The sequence below is a fragment of the Ammospiza caudacuta genome, chromosome 6, assembly GCF_027887145.1.
Source record: "Ammospiza caudacuta isolate bAmmCau1 chromosome 6, bAmmCau1.pri, whole genome shotgun sequence".
Classification (NCBI taxonomy): domain Eukaryota; kingdom Metazoa; phylum Chordata; class Aves; order Passeriformes; family Passerellidae; genus Ammospiza; species Ammospiza caudacuta.
Window position 1 is genome coordinate 60,958,708 of NC_080598.1, and position 22,291 is coordinate 60,980,998.

At 45.9% G+C, this 22,291-nt stretch overlaps 1 protein-coding gene across 2 annotated transcripts in view; it reads left to right on the forward strand.

Moving 5' to 3' along the window:
• RTN1 (reticulon 1) overlaps positions 1-22,291 on the forward strand; it is a 124,612-nt gene that overhangs the window by 96,807 nt on the left and 5,514 nt on the right. Inside the window, exon 1 of one of the 2 annotated variants that reach the window (XM_058806737.1) lies at positions 8,825-9,079. The exons of the other annotated variant lie outside the window; for it this stretch is intronic. Coding sequence (XP_058662720.1) covers positions 9,019-9,079 — 61 coding nt within the window. The 5' untranslated portion in view covers positions 8,825-9,018. Of the gene's footprint in view, positions 1-8,824; positions 9,080-22,291 lie in introns of those variants that run through there. 2 annotated transcript variants of the gene reach the window in all.

Consider the following 22,291-nt stretch of genomic DNA (forward strand, 5'->3'; position numbering starts at 1 on the left):
GTTGTGGTGTTTAACAGTATTGTCAAGGAAATCTGAATTCCTCAGGGGTTTTTTTTGGTTTTCTAAATGTGAAATAGTTTTGCTGATCTATCTTTAATCCTTTAGCCTTGAGAATGGGAAATTAAATTGTCTTTTCCCAGATACTTGATGTCAGCATCCAAATCAGGATTTTGTCATTGTGTGCAGAGAGGGAGTGAGGTTATATGATAGCCAAGTGCTCAGAGATAGGATCTGTTCTTCAGAGAGAAACCCATTTCCACAAATTCAGTGGGTTCAACTGGGTCCTCCATTTTTTCTTCTTTTCTCTTCTCTTTTTCCTCCTTTTGCATGTGTTTGCATAAGATAACTAGTTTTAGGGATGACTGATCTTAAGTTCCTAATGAGCTGGCTCCAGGGTGTGGATTTTCATGGCATATTCTGCTGACTGGATGCTGGCAGCTTGCTTGACCTTGCTTATGGTATCTTCCATAAGATATATACATGTGATCTGTCCTCTCTCCTCTGCCCCATGTGAGGGGATGTGCTGGGGCAGGGCCAGCCCCCCACTACTCAAACCATTTCTGCTTTTCTCTGTTGCTTCATTTCCAGCCCATGTCCTAAAATGCCACACTAAACAATTTTCCTTGTTTGTTTCCCCAACAAACACAACTCTGACCGCTTTTCAGCCAACACTTCTGGCACATCGTTTCCTGATCTAATTCTTCTAATTGCCCTAGAGGCCTATAATAGCATTTAAAACTCAGAGTGCTGCTTTGCCCTCCACAGCATTTCTGCAGCAGTGCCCACACAGACTCTCAGCAGAACCCTGCCCTGTTCTCTCCTTGTTTTCCCCTTCTCACAGCCTTGCACTGGCACTTCTGCCTTACACATCACTATTTCACGTCCTTCATTGGTCCTTTTGGGTTCTTTTCCTCTTGGGGCTTTAGCTGGTCTGAGTGACTCTGAGATGTGTTAGAAAGTCTCTTTTCCCAGCCCAGCAGTCGAAGAAGGAGTCAGAACTCTTCTGGTCTCATTCTCAAGGTTGTTTATTGTCTCAAGGTCCATTCAGCAGGTCAAACAGAAGCACACTGACACCCTCAGGGTGGTGTTATCTTTTTATACTAAAAACTACGTGTACATTATTTACAATAACTTCTCAATACCTATCACCTCTGTTAAACAGTGAGCTTCTACTCTAAATCAATCTAAAAGTGCCAACATCACAGCAGAAGATGGAGGCCAAGAAGAAGAAGGAGAAAGGCTGGACATGCCCAGATTCCTCCATCTTACCTCCTGAACCCCCATTCTAAAGATCCCAAAAATCTATTTTTCACCCCGTGACAAACTAATTATTATTCTACTTAGACTTTTGTGGCTTGAAGATCCTCATATAAGGTTGGTAACTTTTTCCATGGGTCATATTCAAAGTCACAGGTGTCTGGGGTCTGTCCCAGGGTCTCTAAGCCCCCTGGCAGGGGTGCTGGCAATCCAGGACAGCCAGCGGGGTGTCCTGAATTCCCACATTTTTCCCCACTTTGTGCCACGCAACACTGCTGGCATTGCTGCAATAAGCAGCCCCACTGCCTCCTCCATCACTTCTGCAAGCACTGCAGGCTGTGTTTGCTCAGGGCAGGATCAGCTGCTTCTTCACCTCCCCCTGCCCACCCTTTCCTCCATTTCTCTGCAAGCTCAGCCAGGATTTCCCCATATTAACATCCAGCTTTGCAGGCTGGGCATGACTGGAGCTGTCCCTTTGCAGAGCACCCACGACAAGCACCTTGGTGCCCAGGTGTTTCCCACCCATGGAGCAGGCTGTTGAATCCAGCAGTGTTGGTGCTTTGCCTCTGTTTTCCAGGGAAAGCTGGGGTTGCCATGGCAATGGTGTGCCGGCCAGGGCTGCAGCATCCCCACACCTCCACCAGGAACCAGCCTGCCCTCCCTGCAGGGCAGGCTGGGGGATGTGAAAATGCCCGTGCTGAGATGCTTGAGGCAGCTCTCCAGCATGGTGACAAGCTCAGGCCCTAATGGGGAGCACCTTTCCCCAAGGAATATTATTTTTTGGGCACATCTGAAGCTGGGGAAAGGGCCTTGATCTATATTAAATTATTCTGCACCTTCTCCCCTGGCCTGGATTGGGCTGGCAGCAGGAGTGCCAGGCACTGGAGCAGAGGAGCCAGCAGAAATGCTGCAAAGCACAGCTCATTCTCAAGCACTCCTGGCTGCTTATGAGCATCCCAAACTCAATTAAGGGCTTGTGGCACTGCTGCAAATGTGGCCTCAGTCTGCTGAGCCTCTGCCTGCAGGCTGTTGGTTTAATTTGCAGTCACATTTGCAAAATTTGCAGCTGCATTTTGCACTTGGGCAGAGCATCCCAGCCTCTGAATCAGCACCTGGAGCTTCAAAACTTGGGCCTGATCCCAGCAGAGCCAGAGCAAAGGGTGGCCCTGCAAGCTGGGAGCAAAGCTTTGGCATTTTTTTGTGGGAACATCTTTCCTGGGGTGCACCAGAGCTGCCTGAGCTCAGGACTGGGATGTGCAGAGGAGCCAAGGACAGGACAGGACCTCTCCTTGGTGGCTTGTGTGGCACAGCCTCACTTCCCCAGCTCAGGCACTGGACAACAGACATTGCTTCGAGAATTTGCTGAAAATGCATCATCATCATCTCTTTGGAGCATGCTTGGCCAAAGAAAAGAGTCCTCTGTGCCCCTTGCGCAACACCAGAGGGGATTTCACCATTCCAGGAGCAGTGCAATCCAAATTCATCTTCCCCACCTCGCTTCACCTCCCCTGGTCCAGGAATGGCAGCCAGCAACACCAGCCTTGCAAGCTGTGCTGCAAAAACGAGCAAGGCTCCTCTGCTGGAGCTGCAGATGTTGTGCTGGGTGCTGCAGAAACAAAGCTCAAAAAAGCAGACCATGCCCCAAATTTAAATAGACCAAGCAGAGCCAGAGACCTCAGAGAGGAGATTCCCAAGGTCACGTAGCAGGGAGCCTGTGGCAGATGTGGGGCCTGAGCAGAGATCTCCTGAGGCTCAGCCACGCTGTGGTCTCAGGACTCTCTTCTCTTTTGTCTTCCAGTACATTAAGAAGATCAGTTAATGAAATGGAATTAATAATGCCAGCTGCAGCACCAGCAATGCTGTAGGAGAGAAAAATTTCACAGAACAGGCTTAAAAAGAGAAGGCTTAAAAGGGTAATAAGCTGGAAGCACTTCCTTTGTAATGGAGGAGTGCAGGAGGTCAGGGAGAGTTTTAGGGTCTTTTCAGCTTTACTGATCAAATCTTAAAGGAGGAATGAAGATGCAGCAAGTACCTCCCCCAGAGGAGAGAAACTCATGATTTTAAGGTTCCCAGCAACTGTAAAAAGTAGTCCCACTGGAAAGAATCAAAAGACTTTTCTAGGTCAATGGCAGGAATAGAGCGTTTATTTCTATGAACCTCGCAGTTCAAAAATAACATTAAAGAACCAAGAGAAATTATCCACCTCTGAAGAGGCAGGAGTAAATCAAAACTGATTGTTGTGTGTTAGTTGTGCTGCTGCCTGCAGGAACCAGGGAGCTCAGATGGCACCACAGCAGTCCTGGCCATCTCTGGCATGGCTGCTGGAGAAGGTCTGTGCCATGTTCACTGAGGCACATCAGAGGCTCAAAACCCAAAATTGTTTCTCAACAACAAGGTTGAATCTAAGGAGTTCCCACAAAGGGCTCATTTACTAGGATTCAATGAAAGAGCACCTCATTCCCAGGGAAGGAGGCAAGCACAAAGCTTGTCTCACCTGAGTCTTTCACCAACTCATGTGGCTCATGTCAATGACTTGCTGCTGAAAATCTTATGATAATAAGGCCTTATAATACAGTTATATGCAGTTATTATACAGTTATAGATGGTTATAGTTATCTGTAGTTATTATATAATCCTTTTATACTGTTGGGACTCTTGAACTTGGAGAAGGAGAGATCTCAGAGCACCTTCCAGTGCCTAAAGGGGGCTGACAAGAGAGCTGGAGAGAGATTTTGGGCAAGGGCATGGAGTGATAGGAGAAAGGGGAATGGCTTTATCTGACAGAAGGCAGGTTTAGATCAGATATTAAGAATAAATTCTTCCCTGTGAGGGTGATGAGGCCTGGCACAGGCTGCCAAGGAAAGCTGTGGCTGCCCCATCCCTGAAGTGTCCAAGGCCAGGTTAGATGGGCTCTGAACAGCCTGGGTTAGTGAAAGATGTCCTTGCCCATGGCAGGGGTTGGGAACTGGATGATCTTTAAGGTCCCTTCTAATTTACACTTCTATGATTAGATATATCCATTTATATCTATATATAGATATATGCATCAATAATCTGAGCCCTTGGGCAAAGATGGGTATGAAGAACAGTTCTGCTGAGCAGAAAGTGAAACAGAGGTAGCAGAGCAGAAGCTTAGCACGTCTCAAAATCACACTTCTTGTCCTTGTGAACAATCCAAATATTTGGACTGATGATTTTAAAAAAAACCTATAAATCCAGACATTTCAAGACTTAAAAAGAAATTGCAGGGAGGCTGGAACATTATGTGACATGCCCGGACATGGGGCTTCTTTTGTTGTGATTGTTCAGCTTCAGACTTCAATTCTGCCAGCTTAAGACCATATTGTCTTTTTTTACCAGCTTATTGATTCCTTTTGTGGTCTGAAGACCTGAGAAAAAAGGTAATTCATCACTGCATTACATCTTCTAAGAGAAAGTAGCAAAGACCTGGGGCAAAAGAGAGCAAGGACAGAGCTGTCTATGTGTTTCCTGCACTGTGAGAAGTGATGGACCTGAAACAGCCATCAGCATCTCCCAGCTCATGGCCTTGCCATTTCAGTTGCCTCTGAGCAGCTCTGCAGACCAGAAAATGTGCAAGAATGAGCACAAGACAGTGAAAAGGATGAGAGCAGAGCCAAGATTTGGCCCATCCTTCTGCTATTGACAGCTTCCTCACGAAAATGTAATTGCTGGCTGCCCTTGCTTGGAGTGCTCAGGCAAAAAATTCCCCGTTGCTCTTTAGATCTTTGAGACATATTAATGCAACTTTTAAAATAGCATCCTCTCTATTTTTGTTGCTAATGCTAAGAACAAATTAGCTTAGAAAAACAACTCAAATGATCTCCCTTAATGCTATTGTTCTCCTGAAGTGCTAAGTGTCAGGATCTTTCAGCACCACGCTGCAGATCTGGCGCTGCCCTCAATGTGTCCCACGGAGCCTTGACGTGGAGTGATGCAGGAAAACACAGTCAGTCCAAAGTGCCTTCAAAGTCACTGCACTCCAAACAGTGGTTTCAGCTCTGTCTGTGGATTTTTAATCATTAAATCACCTTTGAAACCAACTGAAACCAGCTGACTTCCACCCCTGCCCTCCAACAGGGTTGTTAAGGGATGGCCCCAAATTTTAGTTCCTGTGGTAGAACAGTGGGTGCTTCTGAGCTCTTACGGACTGTTAGGGTCCATTCAAGGATATTTACCTAAAAAGCCTTAAATGTTGCTAACTCTGACCTCATCAGAGCTCATCAGTGGTGCACAGGTGGTCTGGGTCGCCGTGGAAGGACCTTTGGAGGGCAACAAGGCAGGGCTGGAGTGCCAGTCCTGCTGCAGGATTCCCTGTGTCCCTGAAGGAGCACAACCCTGGAGGCCACACACCGTGTCAGGGTGTCCTTGTCCTCTGCAGAGATACAGTCTGCCCCTCAGTTGGCCATCCAGATGTGGGTGCCCCATGCCTGCAATTGTTAAAGGCCAGATTGGATGGAGCTTTGAGAAACCTTGTCTAGTGGAGGGCATCCCTGCCCATGGGCAAAGGGTTTGGAACTGGATGAGCTTTCAGGTCCCTTCCAGCCCAAACCATTCAATGATTCTATGATTTTGTGATCCCTGTTGGAGTTGGAGGATGGAAAGAAATGAGGCAGACAGCAATACCCTACACACATGTTCACTTGGCCAGTGGTTCCCTGCAATGATCCCATGGGTACCTTAATTTTATTGAGTGCTTACCCCACACATCCTGCATGCACAGATCATCATCTCCAGCAGAGCTATGCAACAGGCAAGTGCTGAAGAGCCCTCTTGGCTTGTGGCTGTGCCATCAACACTGAGCTTCATGTGACCTCACTAACACATCTTAAGATCTGTAACAATTTCAGTAACATCCACAGCAGAAGGAGGCTCCCAATGGACAGTGCTCTGCAGGGAGGCAAATTCCACTCACTGCTTTTCATCCTGCTCCTGCTTGCTCATGATCACAGGAAAGTTCCCTCCAACACTCAATTTTCCTCCAGCTGATGCCAAGATCTCTCTGTGTGTATCACCCTTTTCAGATCCAGGCAGTGCAATGTTTATTTGTGCCTTCCAGGTTTAATTCTGTGGCAAAGAAGCAGTTCTTAACCTCAGGATTGATGGCCAAGTGCTCAGTCCTAATTCTGTCTCACTACTTACTGAATGCATAATTCAAAATTTTATTGCGGAAATGCATTTTTTTATCAATGGCCATTTAGTGCTGGATCCACCCCGTGCTGATTGGGATTTTGTGCAATTTCTGTATCACACACAGAGTTGCTTCTGTCCCCCACCTGCCTCAGGTCCTGGGACAAGTGAGTGCACACTGGAAGCTCTCCTTAGCCCGTGTGCATTTTCTAAGTGTCTTCATCTCACTGTTCCAGTTGAGTTCTGTCTCTAACACAAATGCAGTGTTCTTGTTACTGCTGGTAAAGTGATGGGTTCTGGTGCCTGTGGATTAAAATAGTTCTGGAAGTAGTGTGGGAGAGTCCAATCACATGGGCCAGGTCTGAAGAGACACTTTCCCAAAGTGGAGTAAGAATTTAAACAGGAAGCCTGATGGTGTGGTTCCTTTTGCTAGCCTGGAAGAGGGAATGAAGGTGAGAAAAGCCTGAGGTGAGAAAAATTTCTACAAACAATGAAGGCAAGGAGAAATCATTAGTGGGATGTTAAATGTACATGGACCACTCTTCTGTCCAAAGGGAATTTGTCCTTCATACTTGACTGAGAAATTTGGGTTACAGAGAGACCAAACAGAGATATTTTGCTGTGTTGCTGGTGGCACACATCCAGTAGCCACAAATTTTACCTATGTACCATGTTTGGGGTGTCACTGGCTATTCCAGGGACAAGGATGCAGAAGTTTTATGTGAATTATGTCCCTGTTTTATACACACTGCTTGTAAATACTTCATATTATGGCTTGGTGCTGAGAACCCCATTGTAGAGCTGCAAAGGGTTTGCAGGGCAAAATGTACCAATAGGGAAATTTCCTGCTCTTGCAAAGGGTCTAAACCAATCAGTCCATGATTAAAAATCACCCCTTAGAAAGCTCTTTCTTCCTTCTTTTTGTTTAAACAAAGCCAGGAAGAACACAAAATCCAGGTTTGTAACATTATAGATGGTTTAATCTTACTATATGCAATGGCAGCTGAAGCCAGTTCTGTCCCACTTAGTTAAGGATTTCCCTGATAGGGGAATGAAGATGCTGGGTTCAAGCCTTAGCAAATGTTTTTGGGGATCTCAGGGATGGTTTATAAACATGAACAATAGCTGTTGGCCTCTCTAATTCCAGCAGAGTTTCCTAGGTAAAGAGTAAGATGGTGAATTTCCTTAAATTTTGGCTTTCTTCTATAAGATGAGTTACCTGAGGGAAGGATAAGTGACCTACTGCTGTCAGTTGGAGGAGATATCTGTTAACTCAGGTATTAAAGACCTTTTCTTTTTGGAGCTAAAAGGGCAGAGGGGTTCAAACTCTATTCCCCATGATGATGAGTATGTGACCCACTGTGTCTGTGTTGGTGCTTGTTTCCACATAAAAAAGCAAAATTCAGAAAAACGCTGCTAAAGTGAAATTATTTTATGAACTGTCATGATCTAAAGGTTTAAGTCCAGCCTCAGAACTGAGAGGTGCCCAGCTGGGGTCATTCTGCCCAAAATGACTGGACACAGTCTGATATACTGGTCACTCTTCAATGAAATGGGGTGATTTGTTGGGGAGTTTGATATTCCTAGGCACCCCAAAATCTGGAAATGCAAACAGGTTGAGTGGTAAAAGACTTTCTTTCCCAGTGTTTGCCAAGTACGACCATTGGATGGTTGTGATGTCTCTGCAAGGCTATTCATAAAAGTTTATTGGTGGGGAAACTGAGGCAGAGGCTGTGTCCTGCTAGGGAAGGAGTGGTAGGGCCCATGTTAAAATTTAGCTATTAGTGTGCCTTTCCCAAATTGTCCTGTATTCCTGCACTCTTACACCTCAAATCCTGATTTATGCAGCATTTTGGGCAATGAGAGGAGGCAGCACACCCAAACCTGGTGCACCTGGGGGTCCTCAGCATCCTGGTGTGGCAGGGATTGGCATGGGGGGGCCACAAGGGTCACCCCATGCCTGCAGGGTTTTCAAAAAATATATAGTAAAATAAGGGCTGCTCTGCAGGGCTTGGAGCCTGACCTTGTTTGTTTTCTGCCTGCTCTCCGACCCCACCCAGCTGGGCAGAGGAGAGGGAGGCACGAAAACCTGGAGGGGTTGTGGTGTGAAAGAATAAAAAAAAAAAAAAAAGGGAAAAAAAAAAAAAAGAAAAAAATTAAGAAAATACCAGATTCCATCACTGTCAAGAAATTTCTGGAACAGCCACAACCGTACTGACACACAGGCAACACTGCTCACACCCCCCCCCCTCTATTTACCCGCACCCAATTTGCTTTTATTTCTTCGCCATCAGGTCGCCTTTAACCATTTCCACGGCTTAGCGGGGCTAAGCCGCCCGAGCTGAAGCTTTTGATTTGAAAAGGGCCCCGCATCCCCTTTTCAAAAGGAGCCTGCTCCCTGGGGCAGCCACATCACACTGCTGATTTGCTGCAGTGGAGACCGCAGCGCGTACAATATGCCCTCCCCCTCCGCCTGTGCTGCTTACAGCATCAGTCCGGAGCCGAGCGGGGAGGCGGCCGCGGTACCCGGCAGCGCGCCCATGCTCGGGAATGCCTGACTGCTAACGCAGTGCCTCCGAAACAGCGCGACCGGCGAGCCCCGAGCCCCCCGAGATGCAAGCCAGTGCCGACTCCACCAAGATGGACTGTCTTTGGAGCAACTGGAAATGTCAGGGTATTCTATCTGTTCTGGTGTTGCATGCTAGGGCTGCATGGCAGAGGAGGCAAAGGCAGGATCCGTGCATTTTTGCATTGTTCACCTGTGCGGGCCTTTGCATGCTGTTTCTTCTTCCCTCCTCCTCCGCGAAGCTTTTCTTTGGGGGTAATTTAAGAAAGAAAGCAAGATTAAAAGCCCCTATTTCTGATTTCTGTTCTTGGAATGCATTTCTCCCATCCGCAGGTGTCCCACCCTGAAAGCATCCAGGATACAGGTCCTGCCTTCTTCCCACTTCGCGGCTCATCCCCAGAGCATCCGCCCTTGCCTTAGCGGCGTCATTCCCCATCCCCGGCTCTCTCCATCGGGATGTCTCTGGCACGATTTCCCACCTTTCGGGCATTATGATTTCCCACCTTTGGGGCTATAGGGAAGCCGGGTGGCGGTGCTTTGGAGCCCGCTGGGGCTGGGAGGTGGTGGCGTTGGGCTCCCGGGTGCCTCCTGCCCACGGACACACCCAGAGCCTTGTGTCACACAAAGAAAACGCAGCTCCGGCAAGGAGGGCGGCAGAGCCGGGCATGGCCCCCCGCTTCCTACTTGGCTCTAGGATTTTTTATTTTTTTTCTCTTAAACCCACATTAATCCTTTAATTATGCTCCCGAACGCTGTTTTCGGGGGGTGGAATATTGCGGGGATGTGGTCTCGCTGCCGCGGAGGCGGAAGGGAACAATGGCATCTCCCTTTTGGGTTGATTTTTCAGCGTGTTTGGAGCGGGTCGGTGTCTGCGCTGGGTGGGGCTGGCCACCTTCCCGGGTGCCTTGGACAGCTTTTCAGCCATTTTTAGTCGGCTTCACACTTCCCAGCCAGCATCCAGCCTTTGTTTTGATAAAAGACAGTCTCTGTGACGCTGCTCTGGTGGGCAGATTAGAGGCAGAAATGCTCGCGGCTGATCCTGCCGGGCAGGATGGGGCTGCTTCGGGCAGGCTTTGTTCGGATGTATTTTTGTAATTTTGAGGTGCATGTTTACGCTGAAGAGTCAGCTCATGGTGCTGATGCCCACAGCAGGGTCCCTGGGAGAGAGATTACTCCATGGCATCATCTCATTAAAGGGTCCAGGATGCTCGCAGGCATAGTTTCATAAACGCAGCTCGATGCAACAGAAGCTGAAAAACCTTCCTAAAGTGTTTTTTAGGGAGGGGTGAGGATGGAGAGACTTTTCAGATGCCTGTCTCTAGGGAGCTCGATATTTTTGCAATCTCAATTCAGCATCTAATTGTATTTAGGGGCTGAGGGTTTTTTAAGGAAGATGAGTAGCTGGAAAGTAAACAGATGCACCTGTTAAATGCCAGGCTCCAGCAGCTCAGGCTTTCCACACCGAAATGAAGGGCAAGGGTTTTCCATGTGTTTGTGGGATTTATTAAGCTCAAATGAGAGAGTCACCACCAAACTTCAGGGTCTTTTCATCTGAGCTTTGCAGATGAACTTCCTCGTAGGGTGGGGTTTGGGTATGGGTTTTTCTTCAAAGATGCTCAGTATTTTGCTGATTCCTATAAAAGCATTGACTTGCTGAGTCAGATTGCTGAACCACCTGTTTTTAGAACCAAACTGAGTATTTTCCTTCTCATGAGGAAAAAAAAATCATAAATTAAAAAAGAGGAATAATGAAGGGCATGCTGCTCTTGTTTAATTAATAATTAATAATAATAGTGGGGTTTCTCTCCATCAGTGCTTTCCTTTTTGAAAGTGGGGTAGATTTGGTGAAAATTGAATGACACAATATGTCCCATGTTTATTTGAAAAAAATCCCAGGTCTGAAAAAATCAACGCAGTTAAAATAAATCACTTGCCTCACTTCCACAGCATTTGCATTTTTTTTTTCTTTTCCTTGGGTGGTGCTTTATGATTTCAAAATGATCCTGCAGAAAACATGAAATAGCCATAGAATATTATTCCTGTCATCCAAATTCTTTGATCAGTCCCAGATAAAATAGAGGAAATTTAAAATTCAGGAGAATGAAGACTAAAGATGATCCATTGATTCCTTTAATATCTATTATTCATGTTGTCTCTGTCTCAACCTGGAATATCAGTTCTGTGCAAATCTGGAGTTGTATAATTTTGCCAGCTTGATTGTCAATGGAATTATGGTTCCTCCCTGAAAAGTCTGGAATGTGTCTGTGAGTCTAACAGATGCAGAGAGAAACCTCAGTAAATACAGAGCATATTTTTATGGAAATTATGGTGATTCGACAATGAGGTTAACAAAAGTTTTGATTACTCAACAACCAAGCCTGCAACTGGCTGTATCATTGGATTGATCCTGTAGTAGTTATAATTGATGTAAAATTGGGTGGGGATTGTGAGAAGCTGCAGAGATTCTTGCTGAGGCTTTGACTTTGCCCCACTCAGTCAAGGGAATTTCCCTTGCAGTGAATCAACTGCTGCTGCTGCACACATTTAGAAATATTGGTTTTTACCTGCCCATCCTGCAGGTACAGCAGGATTAGAGCAAAGGTGGATCATCAGCAGCCCTTGGGTGAGCAGGACAGTAATTCAGCCCTGCTGGGCACCTGCTTCATTCAGAATATTAACATGGGTGGCTCTGGGAAGCTGCAGCGCCTTCCACGCCCCAGTCGTCTCCGCACTGGAAGGTGATGCATTCGAAGCAGGCTGGGATGGAGCCATGCATAATGCATGAGTGTGAGGAGAAATGTCCCTGCCTGGGTGTGCTGGGGGCTGTGGGCCTTGGAGGAATAGCCTATAGCCTGTGCCAGCCGTGTGTGTGACACAGGAGTGTGACACAGGAGTGTGACACAGGAGTGTGACACAGGAGTGTGACACAGTGCGCAGCTCCCCACTGGGAGCTGCTGGGCGAGGGCAGCCTCCAGCTGCAGGGGAAGGACAGGTCCCTGTGCCTTCCCCAGGGGCTCAGCTCAGCTCAGCAGGACACAGGTGGCTTTGGGGAATTGCAGGTTTGCACTCTGCCAGAGACGTTCTCTGGATAAGGGAGGACATAAAGCCATAGAACATCCTGAGTTGGGAGGGACTCACAAGGTTCATCAAACTTCTGCCCAGGACACCCCAACAATCCCACCCTGTGCCTGAGGATATTGTCCAAACACTCCTTGAGCTCTGGCAGGCTTGGTGCTGTGACCACTGCCCTGGGGAGCCTGTTCAGTGCCCAAACACCCTCTGGGTGAAGAACCTTTTCCTGATATCCAGCCTAAACTTCCTGTGGCACAGCTCCAGCCATTCCCTCAGGTTCTGTTGCTGGGCACCACAGAGATGAGATCAGGAGATCAGTGCCCAGGTTTTCACCCAGCTTGGATGAGTTGTTTGGTGTCAGTACACTGGTCCTCATGAATATTCCCTTTTCCACTCTTCTACCTGCTGCCAGCTCTTGGCTGGTCAGGCTTGCTCCTGCAGCTTCAACCTTCTGAAAGACTTATTAAAAAAGAAAAATGAAAAGATCCAGAGACACAGGCCCATGAAGTGTTCATAGAAATGATCCTAAATATTACCCCCATTATAATTATAACTTAATGTGGGAAAGGACTGCAGACTTCATCAAATCCATCTAGTTGACATGACTCTGCTGGGACTGCAGTTATTGATTATCATTCCTTGGCAGCTGTTTTCAGAGAGGCAGCTTCCTTACTTGATTGATACATCCATTGGTTTCCAAAGGGTGATGGGAAGCTGCAGCAACTGCTCATGGCAATGTTCCTCACTTTAAGACTGATAAAGAATTTCAATGACAATATTACAGTTGCATGCACTTAATCTGTAATCTTATTGACAGTTGTGAAGTCTGCCTAATTACAGCTTTATAATGAAAATAAAACTTCAGCCAGTTGGTACTTTGAGTGCTTTACTGGAAATATTGTGGGCTGATCTCTCAGCGGGATCCATTTGATAAAGATCTGCCCCAGTATTTGGTTCCTATGTTGGATCTTGGTGGGGCTAAAACCCTGGTACCAACTCAACACCTGCTGTAACCAAATTAGCTCACAGTTTCATAAAACTACACCAACTTGTGGGGAATTTATTTCCTAATTTCACAGATGATTTCCTGTGAAGTTTGAAGGAAATTTGTCAAGATTGTTTATGACTTTCAGATTTGCTGCCTTTTTTTTTTTTGGTCACTGATGCAGAAATTGTATCAATTCTTCTTCCAGCACATTCCTGTTGATGGCAAAAGGAATCAGTGAGAAAATGTGCTCTGCACACCTGCTGAGCCAGGACAGAATCACAGAATGGTTTGGGATGGAAGGGACCTTAAAGACCATCCAGTTCCAACTTCCCTTCCATGGCCAGAGACATGTCCCACCAGACCAGGTTGCTCAGAGCCATGTCTTTTAAGACCTGTTTGACAATATTCTTTCATTGCCATAACAAGGTGAAAATTCCCCCAAAGTAAGAGTATATTGAGGTATTCCCTGAGGATTAATTTAAACTCCATTAAGGGGATAATGAGGGGCAATAGCTGAAGGCAGTATTGAAGGGCTGCTTTGTTTTCATTTTTTTTTAGGGTCCTGGGAAGTGACTTCTGGTGAGGCTTTTATGATAATCAACAGGGGTACTTTCTCCACATCATATTTAATTATAAGTAACATAGGTCTGAACCACTTATTTTGAAAATCTGCAGATTTTTGAATATTTGGGTAGAGTCTAAGAGAGAGCCCAAGTCTATTCCTTTGGTCCAGGAGCATCTCAGGAGAATCTCCACATTTCCATAGCATTGTGTGCACGCAGAACCTGCATCAGGGACTCTGCTTGGTCTCCTTGGTTTCTGCTCAATTAAGGTGAGAGCCATAACATCCTCCTCAGAAACTGCCCAAGGCAGGCAGTGATACAGTCTGATGAGCAGGAGTTGTGTGTTTCTCCTGCTGCTGTGCTTAATCCCAGTCTTAAAGCATCTCTCACATGAAAATAACAACAACATAATCGTTAATAGCAGCAGCAATCACATAATAATTAATAATTAATTATAATAAATGCTACAGCAGACTCGTGTGTAGTGTGGTTGAAGGGTTGATTTCCTGCTGACAATCCTCTTTTACTGCCAGTCCTCTCCTGTCTACCCCCAAGCCTACTCTGGTGCCTCACATGAGGCAATCCATCAATATTTCTTTGCTCACGTCTTGATCTCGCAGATGTTGTAGGAAATAACACGGAGGGCATCAAGGTTTTCCTTTTCCCTGATCCTATTCTTGTTCCAGGTCTCCTCTCATCCGACACAGGGGACTAAGAAGGTCTGAACTTTCAAGTTAAACCTTGAAACAAGTGGATGGTAAAGTTATAAAGCTGAACTGAGGACAGGAAGTCAATGGTCAGAGTGTGTACAACAGGTAGAGGCATGGAGAGATTCCTCAAGGCTGGAGATGGAGGATCAGGAGCTATGCCTCATGAAACAGCACAGATACACTCTCTTGGCTCTGCTGCTCATCCCAGCAGTCTCCTGAAGGCAGCAGACTGCTCATTAAACCGTGTATCCATCTGTATTACGTTATCATCAAATCTGTTGTGGGGAGGGGAGCATTGTCCACATTGGATCCTTCACTGGAGAGGAGAGGGAAAGGCTGGTCCTGCAGCCTGTGACTAAACCTGCAAGCTGGGCTTGCTTTGAGTGCAAGCAGTATTTATTTCTACTCAAAACCTACAGCATTGTCTCATTTGTTGTCAAATACTTTTGTGACAGCACTATAAACATGGTTGTTCTTCTTAAATTGTGTTTCTTGATCTTTTTCACTCCCAGAAGGTCTGATAAATGCCTTATGAAGTCATTTATATTTATGAAGTTGTAATATTACACCATGTACACAAGTAAATGCTGTGTACAGGGAGGTTTTTCTCTCTTCTCTTAAAAACTATTATTAGATAGGGAGTAAAACAGTACAAGCCATTGATTTTACCTCCTAAGCAGACCTGGTGGTATCTCGATGGTGGGAAGGGCAGCTTGATCACTTCCAAAGGTGTTAGTAATGTACTACTTACACCCTTTTATATAATCATCATACTACATACAACCCTTTATATAATCATCAAGGCCCACGGGCTTCATTTGAAGGCTGGGTACCAAGGCTTTGCTTACACTTTTTTTAATAATTTCCACAGGAATGCTGCTTTTTGCACAATCATTTTTCACACAGTTTTTGCACTAGAGGAAAACCTTGCAAAGTCAGAAGAAAACAGAGATTTTCAGAGGAGAAGCTGTGGAAGATTTGAATTGTGCAGTCTCTGCTTAGTTGATCATTAATTTTCATTCTGAAATGCTTTCTTTGAGACATGGAATGGAAAGATTCCCATTTTTCCTACAAAAGTATTTTTGGGAAACACAACCATGCGGGAGAACATTTTAGCTACAGGTTGGTTGGGACCCCTCTGGGGTCTCTGCTCAGGAGGCTGGGCCTGCAGCTGCCCCACACCGTGAGGCTTCTGGGGACCACAAAAACCCCCAAGGCCCAGCCCTCATGTTTCCAGATCCTAACAAGAATGGATTCAGGAGCGTTTTTAATCAGTCTACCTTGGCCCTGCCCTTTCCAGCCCCCACATCTGTCTTCTGGCTTTTTTGATACCAAGAGGAGCAGAAGCTTTTCTGCTGTAGGCCATGGTGAGAGCTGTGAGAGCTTTTGGGCACTAGGGAGCCATTCCTTGCAGGCACAAGTGCTGCCGTGCTGTGCTGATTCTTATATTGGTGAGGTTCATTTCAGCCTGTCCCACAAACATGGCTTTTTACCAGCTGTCCATATTAACAGGTGGTTTCTTGTACCACAGAGTTCACCTTTGCTAGCCTGCGGCCCCAAGTGCTGGATCCCATTCGTTTAGCCAGATGAGGTTCTGCCAGAAATGTGGCTTTGAAGCAGTGTTTTGGCACCCTTGAAAAATCTTGCAGCTATAAGACCACTTGAGTAACATTTTGTGAGTTCTGGTGTGAGTTAAAAAGCACAAGCAGGCGATACTTGCAGATAAACACTTCCTCAGACACGCTTCTCCCAAAAAATTCTTCAAAGGCAGTGGCAGTGACCTGCAGTGCTGCTGTCTTAAAGATGGCTGGTAAGTCTTCCTTAATAAATGCAAATAGCTTTGAGTCTGAGGCAGTTCTGGCAAAACCCAGAGTCCTTTTATACCTCCACAAATGACTCAGACTTGTGGTGAGTTGTACTGTTAAGAGTGCAAAGTGAGTGATGTTGCTTCCCTCCTTCCAGGAGGCTGGAGGGAGATCATGGAAAGCTACAGCAGAGCAGCTTCTGCATGCTAATAGGCATGGGGCAGGATTTTACAGTAGTGATTTTCCAAACAGAAGGAGCCTGACCCTCAAGTGAAGCCAAGGCTGATTTCAATGCCCAAACCCCTTTTGCAAACTGGGTGGTTTGAAGTTTTGGCTCTCGGAAGTGGATCTTGCTTAGCCAAACAGACTGAGCCCCTGTCCAACTGCATGCACAGCACACACCACAGCCTCACGTGGCACCAGCCTGTGCCTCATGAATATTCAGCGTGCATTGCTCAGAATTGTGCCATTGTGGTGGGGTTGGGCAGCACCATGCACACACACACCCCTGCCCAGTAAAACACCCAGCGCTTGCAGGACCCTGCACCACACCAGGACTTTTTATTCCTTCCCTTCTGATCGACCAAAGCACTCAGTTGTTTTGTGGTTAATTTGTGCTGGGAGGTATCCTGTGCCCTTTAGCTGGTCTGGGGAATGCTGCAGCCACCTTGGAGCTGGGCTGGAAGCTGTCTGGGCCTGGCTGAGCGTGGGGCTGGCGCGTGCTGGCGAGTGGCCCTGCAGAGGAGGGTGGGTGTGAGAGCTGCAGCTCCAGCTCCTCTCCTGGCCTGTCATCCTCATTCCCACTGTGTCCCCATGTGCTGGGGAGGCTGCTCTGGGCCTGGCTGGTTGTCTCTTCAGTGTGCCAAGGGAAGGGGAACAGGCAGGAACAAGCAGATGCCCTTCAGCAAAGCTCAGGTGCTGGTTGTACTTAGTGACCTGTTGAAAGACACTGAACCCATGGGGTCAGAGCGTGTTTGAGAGGAATGGTTTGGTACCTAATCAGTTTTACATTAATATAGGGTGAGATAAAACTCAGAGCAGACATGTAAATGTGGTGGACTGTGGGGATTTGTGAAGGAATTTTGAATGAGTTAGAGACAGGACCTCTGAATTGCTTTTGACAATGCAATTTATTTTTCTTATCTTCTACATAGGCAGGAAGGGTGAACTCAGCTCACATCTTCACTGCATGGTTCAGAAGGTCACAAGACTTCTAGTTACAAAACCTTTTAAGGATTTATTAACCAATAAAACACTGCCAACAAGGATATTTATGGTTTTGACCCAATCCTTAAATATTTCGTCTTATGGACTCATGTTACAGTGTAAGCTTTCTAAGCCAATCATGTTATGACACACAAACCTACAGTACTGTACTTTAAAACTCTAAATTTTCCTCTACTTAGCTTAATGTGTCTCTGCTTTAAACTATAAATCCACATTCTCATTTCTAACACCTAAGCTTGGAAGCCTTTTCCAAGGTCTCAAATAAAATCCTGTGTTTAATTCTAAGCTTTGGTTCACAGGTCCAAAGTTCTGAGAATTCCCTGCATTTCAGATTCCAACAGTGGACAACCTCATCTTTAATTTGAATTCCTGTTTAGAATAAAAAAGAAAGGGTGTGAGGAAGGTGATGCAAGTCTGGATTCACCTGATGGTCAATGAGAAAATTTCTCATTCGTTTGCCCCTTGATCTCTATTTACAGCACCAGACACTGATGAGACAGGTACTTTGGCTCTGGTGTAAATGGTTACAGGAGAAAATGGCACTCTGAGGAAGCCAGGCAAAGGATCCCAGCTGGGGCATTCTGCACCCAGAGCTCCTCTCCCTGCTTTCCTTGTTTAGGCAAGGAAATGTAGGAGAAAAATGTGTTTAACCACTATCTCAGCAAGGAAGCATTTCTTTACCAAGAGGGTGATCAAACCCTGGAACTGGCTTCTAGAGAGAAGGTAAATGCCCCAAACCTCTAAATGTTTCAGAGGCGTTTGGAAAATGCCCTCAAAAACATGTTTTAGCTTTTGGTCAGCCCTGAATTGGTCAGGCTGTTAAGAGTAGGTTGTAGGTGCCTCCCAACTGAAATTCCTCTCCTCTCCTCTCCTCTCCTCTCCTCTCCTCTCCTCTCCTCTCCTCTCCTCTCCTCTCCTCTCCTCTCCTCTCCTCTCCTCTCCTCTCCTCTCCTCTCCTCTCCTCTCCTCTCCTCTCCTCTCCTCTCCTCTCCTCTCCTCTCCTCTCCTCTCCTCTCCTCTCCTCTCCTCTCCTCTAATTTAAAAAACCTTTGAAGTGACTGAAGCTGCAACTGAAAGAGAAAACACGGTTCTGACAGGTGCAGCTCAGGTGTTTTTAGCAGCATCTAAATTCCAGGGGAGCTGATACAGCTCAAATCCCTGAGGCCTGTCTAGCCAAAGTCTTCCCAAGTCTCCACAGATTTATAGTTCTGTATTCTCCCTCTTCCCCTTCCCTGCCCAAGGAGCTTTGAGGTTCATCTCCCTCCCGTATCTTTTGCAAAGAGGTTTGGCTCAGCCCCTTCTCCATAAGGGAGAGGAGGAGGAATGGCTACAGGAACATCAAATCCCACCCAAACAGCTGGACAGGACAGCAGGGCTGCAGCTCCATGTCCCCTCAAGGGAGATGAGGAGAAGGCAGATGTTCTTCCTGCCCTTGAGAGTCCTGCCAGAGCTGGCAGGCTGTGGGTGAGGGGAATGTGCTCCCAGGATGGACCTGGGCACTGGGAGAGCCATGTAAAAATCACTGAACTCGTATCTCCCTTTTCTGTGCTGAGATTTTCCAGCTAGCAGTTGGCACTTCTTTTTTCCATGCACATGGGAATATTTGCCTCAGGTCTAAAAGACACAGAATCCCTCTCTCCCAGGTCTCCTTTGGCTGCAGAAAGAGGCCAGATGCTTTCTCATCTCCTCCCTCTCACATGCTCTTGTTCCCAGAACTGTGTCACTTGGCCTCCGTCCATCTTGCTCTGATCCTTTCCTTACCTGGTACAGCTGAGTAAATGTCCCAGTCATTCCATGGCAGGAACAGATGGCTTTCAGGATATATACACACCTGAGCAAGCCTGTCTTGAGTAACTCAGCATTTTCCCTTGTGAGGAGAATGAGAAAATGCAGTTTGGCATTTCTCTGCATGAGAATGCAGCCCACTGCCAGCCTGCAGGAGTATGAGTTTGAAGATCATTGGAAGGAAAAGGCTTAGTTGGTCATTATGGATCTTATAATTAATTGGGATTGACTCAGGGAGCTCTGTTGGAGTTCAGTTTGTATTTTTTGGCTCAGTTCTCATTTGTTTGCCTCTCTACTGCCTGTGTCCCAGGGAATGTTTTCCCCTGGCACGTGTCCTTTTTCTGCCATCAGCAGATGATGTACCATGTACACCAGCTCACCTGTGCAATTTAATGTTGAGGTTTTGTGTGATAGACAACTTAAGTACCTCAAAGGCAGATTTGCATAAATTTTCAGTACTCTGACAGTAATTTTTGAGCACAAAAAATATCAGGTTGTGAATAATCACAGAATCTTAGAATGGGTTGGTTTGGAAGGGAGCTTAAAAATCATCTCATCCCATCTCTCCTGCCATGGGCAGGGACAACTTCACTTGTTCCATGCCCCATCCAGCCTGGTCTTGAACATTTCCATGGATGGGGCAGCCACAGCTTCTGTGGGCACCCTGTGCCAGGGCCTCAGCACCCTCACAGAAAATAGGACACCTCCTGTCCAAGTGCTCACTGGTGACAGCACCCAGTTGTTGAGCTGCAGGGTTTTGAAGTACCTTTACTGAAAAAGAATATGACAAATGGCCAAACCTGTACTCTTTGTTCTGGATGCCATTTTGTAAGGATGGTTTGCAAGGATGGAGTTGCATGCTCCCTCACCTCATCACTGTGAGCAATCAGGAGCTCCAGCTGTGTCCTGCAATGCAGCTGTGTCTGCTGCTAAACCTCCTCATCCAGGTGCTCTGACAATGCTGGAGCTGCATTTTGGAGCATTCCGAACTCCCTGCCCCAGGGTTTCTGCAGGAAGCAGGCATGGGCACATATATGTAAAAGACTGGTCCCTGTTTTGTGGGGTCAGTACCCAGGATCCCAAAACAGGCACCAAGGTCCCTTGTCCTGTGCCTTCCATGCAGCCCATAGTATCCAGACGTGTGCTCATCACCACAGGTCCAATGCTGAACACTTAAAAATAGTAAAAAGGTTCATTTATAGAGTATGTTGATGGAGAATATAATTGGATGTGAATGGTGCACGAAGAGAGGAGAGCTCAGTAACACAACAACAATTTTTGCACTCAAGCCCATCACTATAAAGCAAGGCTAATACGTGTAATAGTAATGAGTAATAGAACTCATTGACTCAAGGCAAACACTCTCTGATGACTCACAATTTTTGGAGATTTGATTTGATTATAAGGACTAAGAGGCTGGATTAATTTTGTTTCTTTTAGTATTGGTGACTTTTTTTTTTTCCTGACAGATTGCAGTTTTCCTGAATTTACTCTTTGTTCAGAATGATTTGACAAGTGGCATCTCTCAAATCTGTTTGGCTGGTGCTGTGTTCAAGCTGTTCTTGAGGACTTGTGCAGTGTGTGAAATTAAAGCTGTTTTGTTTAGGTTGTCATGAGCACGTTCTCTGGCTGGATGAAGAGTCCTCTCAGAAACAGGTTGTGGGTGTAAACAGATTAAATTCACCTTTGTGGACTGGATATTCCACAATCCTTTCATAAAATTTTCCTATTTTAGTGGCTGGCTCTGATACTAAAAATTTTTGCTAGAGAGGTTGAGATAAAATATACAAAGTGGGTGGAAAACACTGTAAAAGTTAACTGCTTTACAAATATAAAAATGCACTAGTTGAAAATGGTCATATGCACTTGTTTTGTTCTAGCCAGCACCTCCCATGGACAGGGGAAGTTATATAACAAGCAGAAAGCTTTTTTTTTTTTATTATTTCTGATTCTGAGGTTGGATTGAGTTGCAAGAAAGATTATTCTGTATTTGTAAGCCTTATCTGAAAAATGGTTTCTTCCTCATGGAACTATTAAACAGTGGTAAAAGCAGGAGTACTTTCCTTTCTCAAAACTTATGAAATAACAAAATTAAATTGTCAAAACTTTGAATAGAAAAATGGTTTATTGTGGCTAGCCCCAAACTTCCGCATTCATTTATCAACAACCAAAAATGGAAAACGCTATGATCAAGCATTTGGCATTTGAACTTGTTAAAAACAAAAACAAATTTAAAAAATGGAATTTTCAGACTGAGTAAATGCAAGGTAGGTTGAAATCTTCCATTCAGCCCTAGCAACAACACAAAGCACTTGCAACCAGCTTGCACTTGCCTTGCTGCTGCAAGAGACCCACCCACCGTGCTGCGGTTGGAGATACTCATCCATCTTATCTAACCCAGGCACAGGCACAGGCAAAACAAGGATTTCAAGTAGGTCATCGGTTGTAATTTCCTCAGCCTGTGGCTCCAGTCCCTTTGCTGCTCCTGCTGAGGAGCTCCTGCTGGTGCTGCTGTGAGCAGAAACATTGCTGCTCCCTGAGGGTCACACAGGGCCCGTGGCGGCCACCGCCGATGCCTTTGCAGCTCCTGCCTGTTGCATTTGCTGGAAATGCCCCAAAAAAGGCAGGGATGATGCATCTGACTCCATGTTCTCAGAAGGCTAATTTATTACTTTATAATACTGTGTTATATTAAAGAGTACTATGCTATACTAAAGAATACAGAAGGGATACTTACTGAATGCTAAAAAGCTAATAATGAAAACTTGTGACTCTCTCCAGAGTCTTGACACAGCTTGGCCCTGATTGCCCAACGAGTAAAAAACAACTCACAGCAGAACCCAATGAAACAGTCACCTGTGGGTAAACAATCTCCAAACACATTCCACACAGGAGAAGCAAAAGAGATAAGAATTGTTTTTATTTTTCCCTGAGGCTTCTCAGCTTCCCAGGAGAAAAAATCCCGGGCAAAGAGATTTTTTCAGAGAGTGTGAACCAGAATCCAATGAAACAATCACCTGTGGGTAAACAATCTCCAAACACATTGCACACGAGCAAAACAGAGGAGAAGCAAATGAGATGAGAATTGTTTTCCTTTTCCCTGAGGCTTCTCAGCTTCCCAGGAAAAAAAATCCTGGGATGAAGGGATCTTTTCAGAGAATGTGAACCAC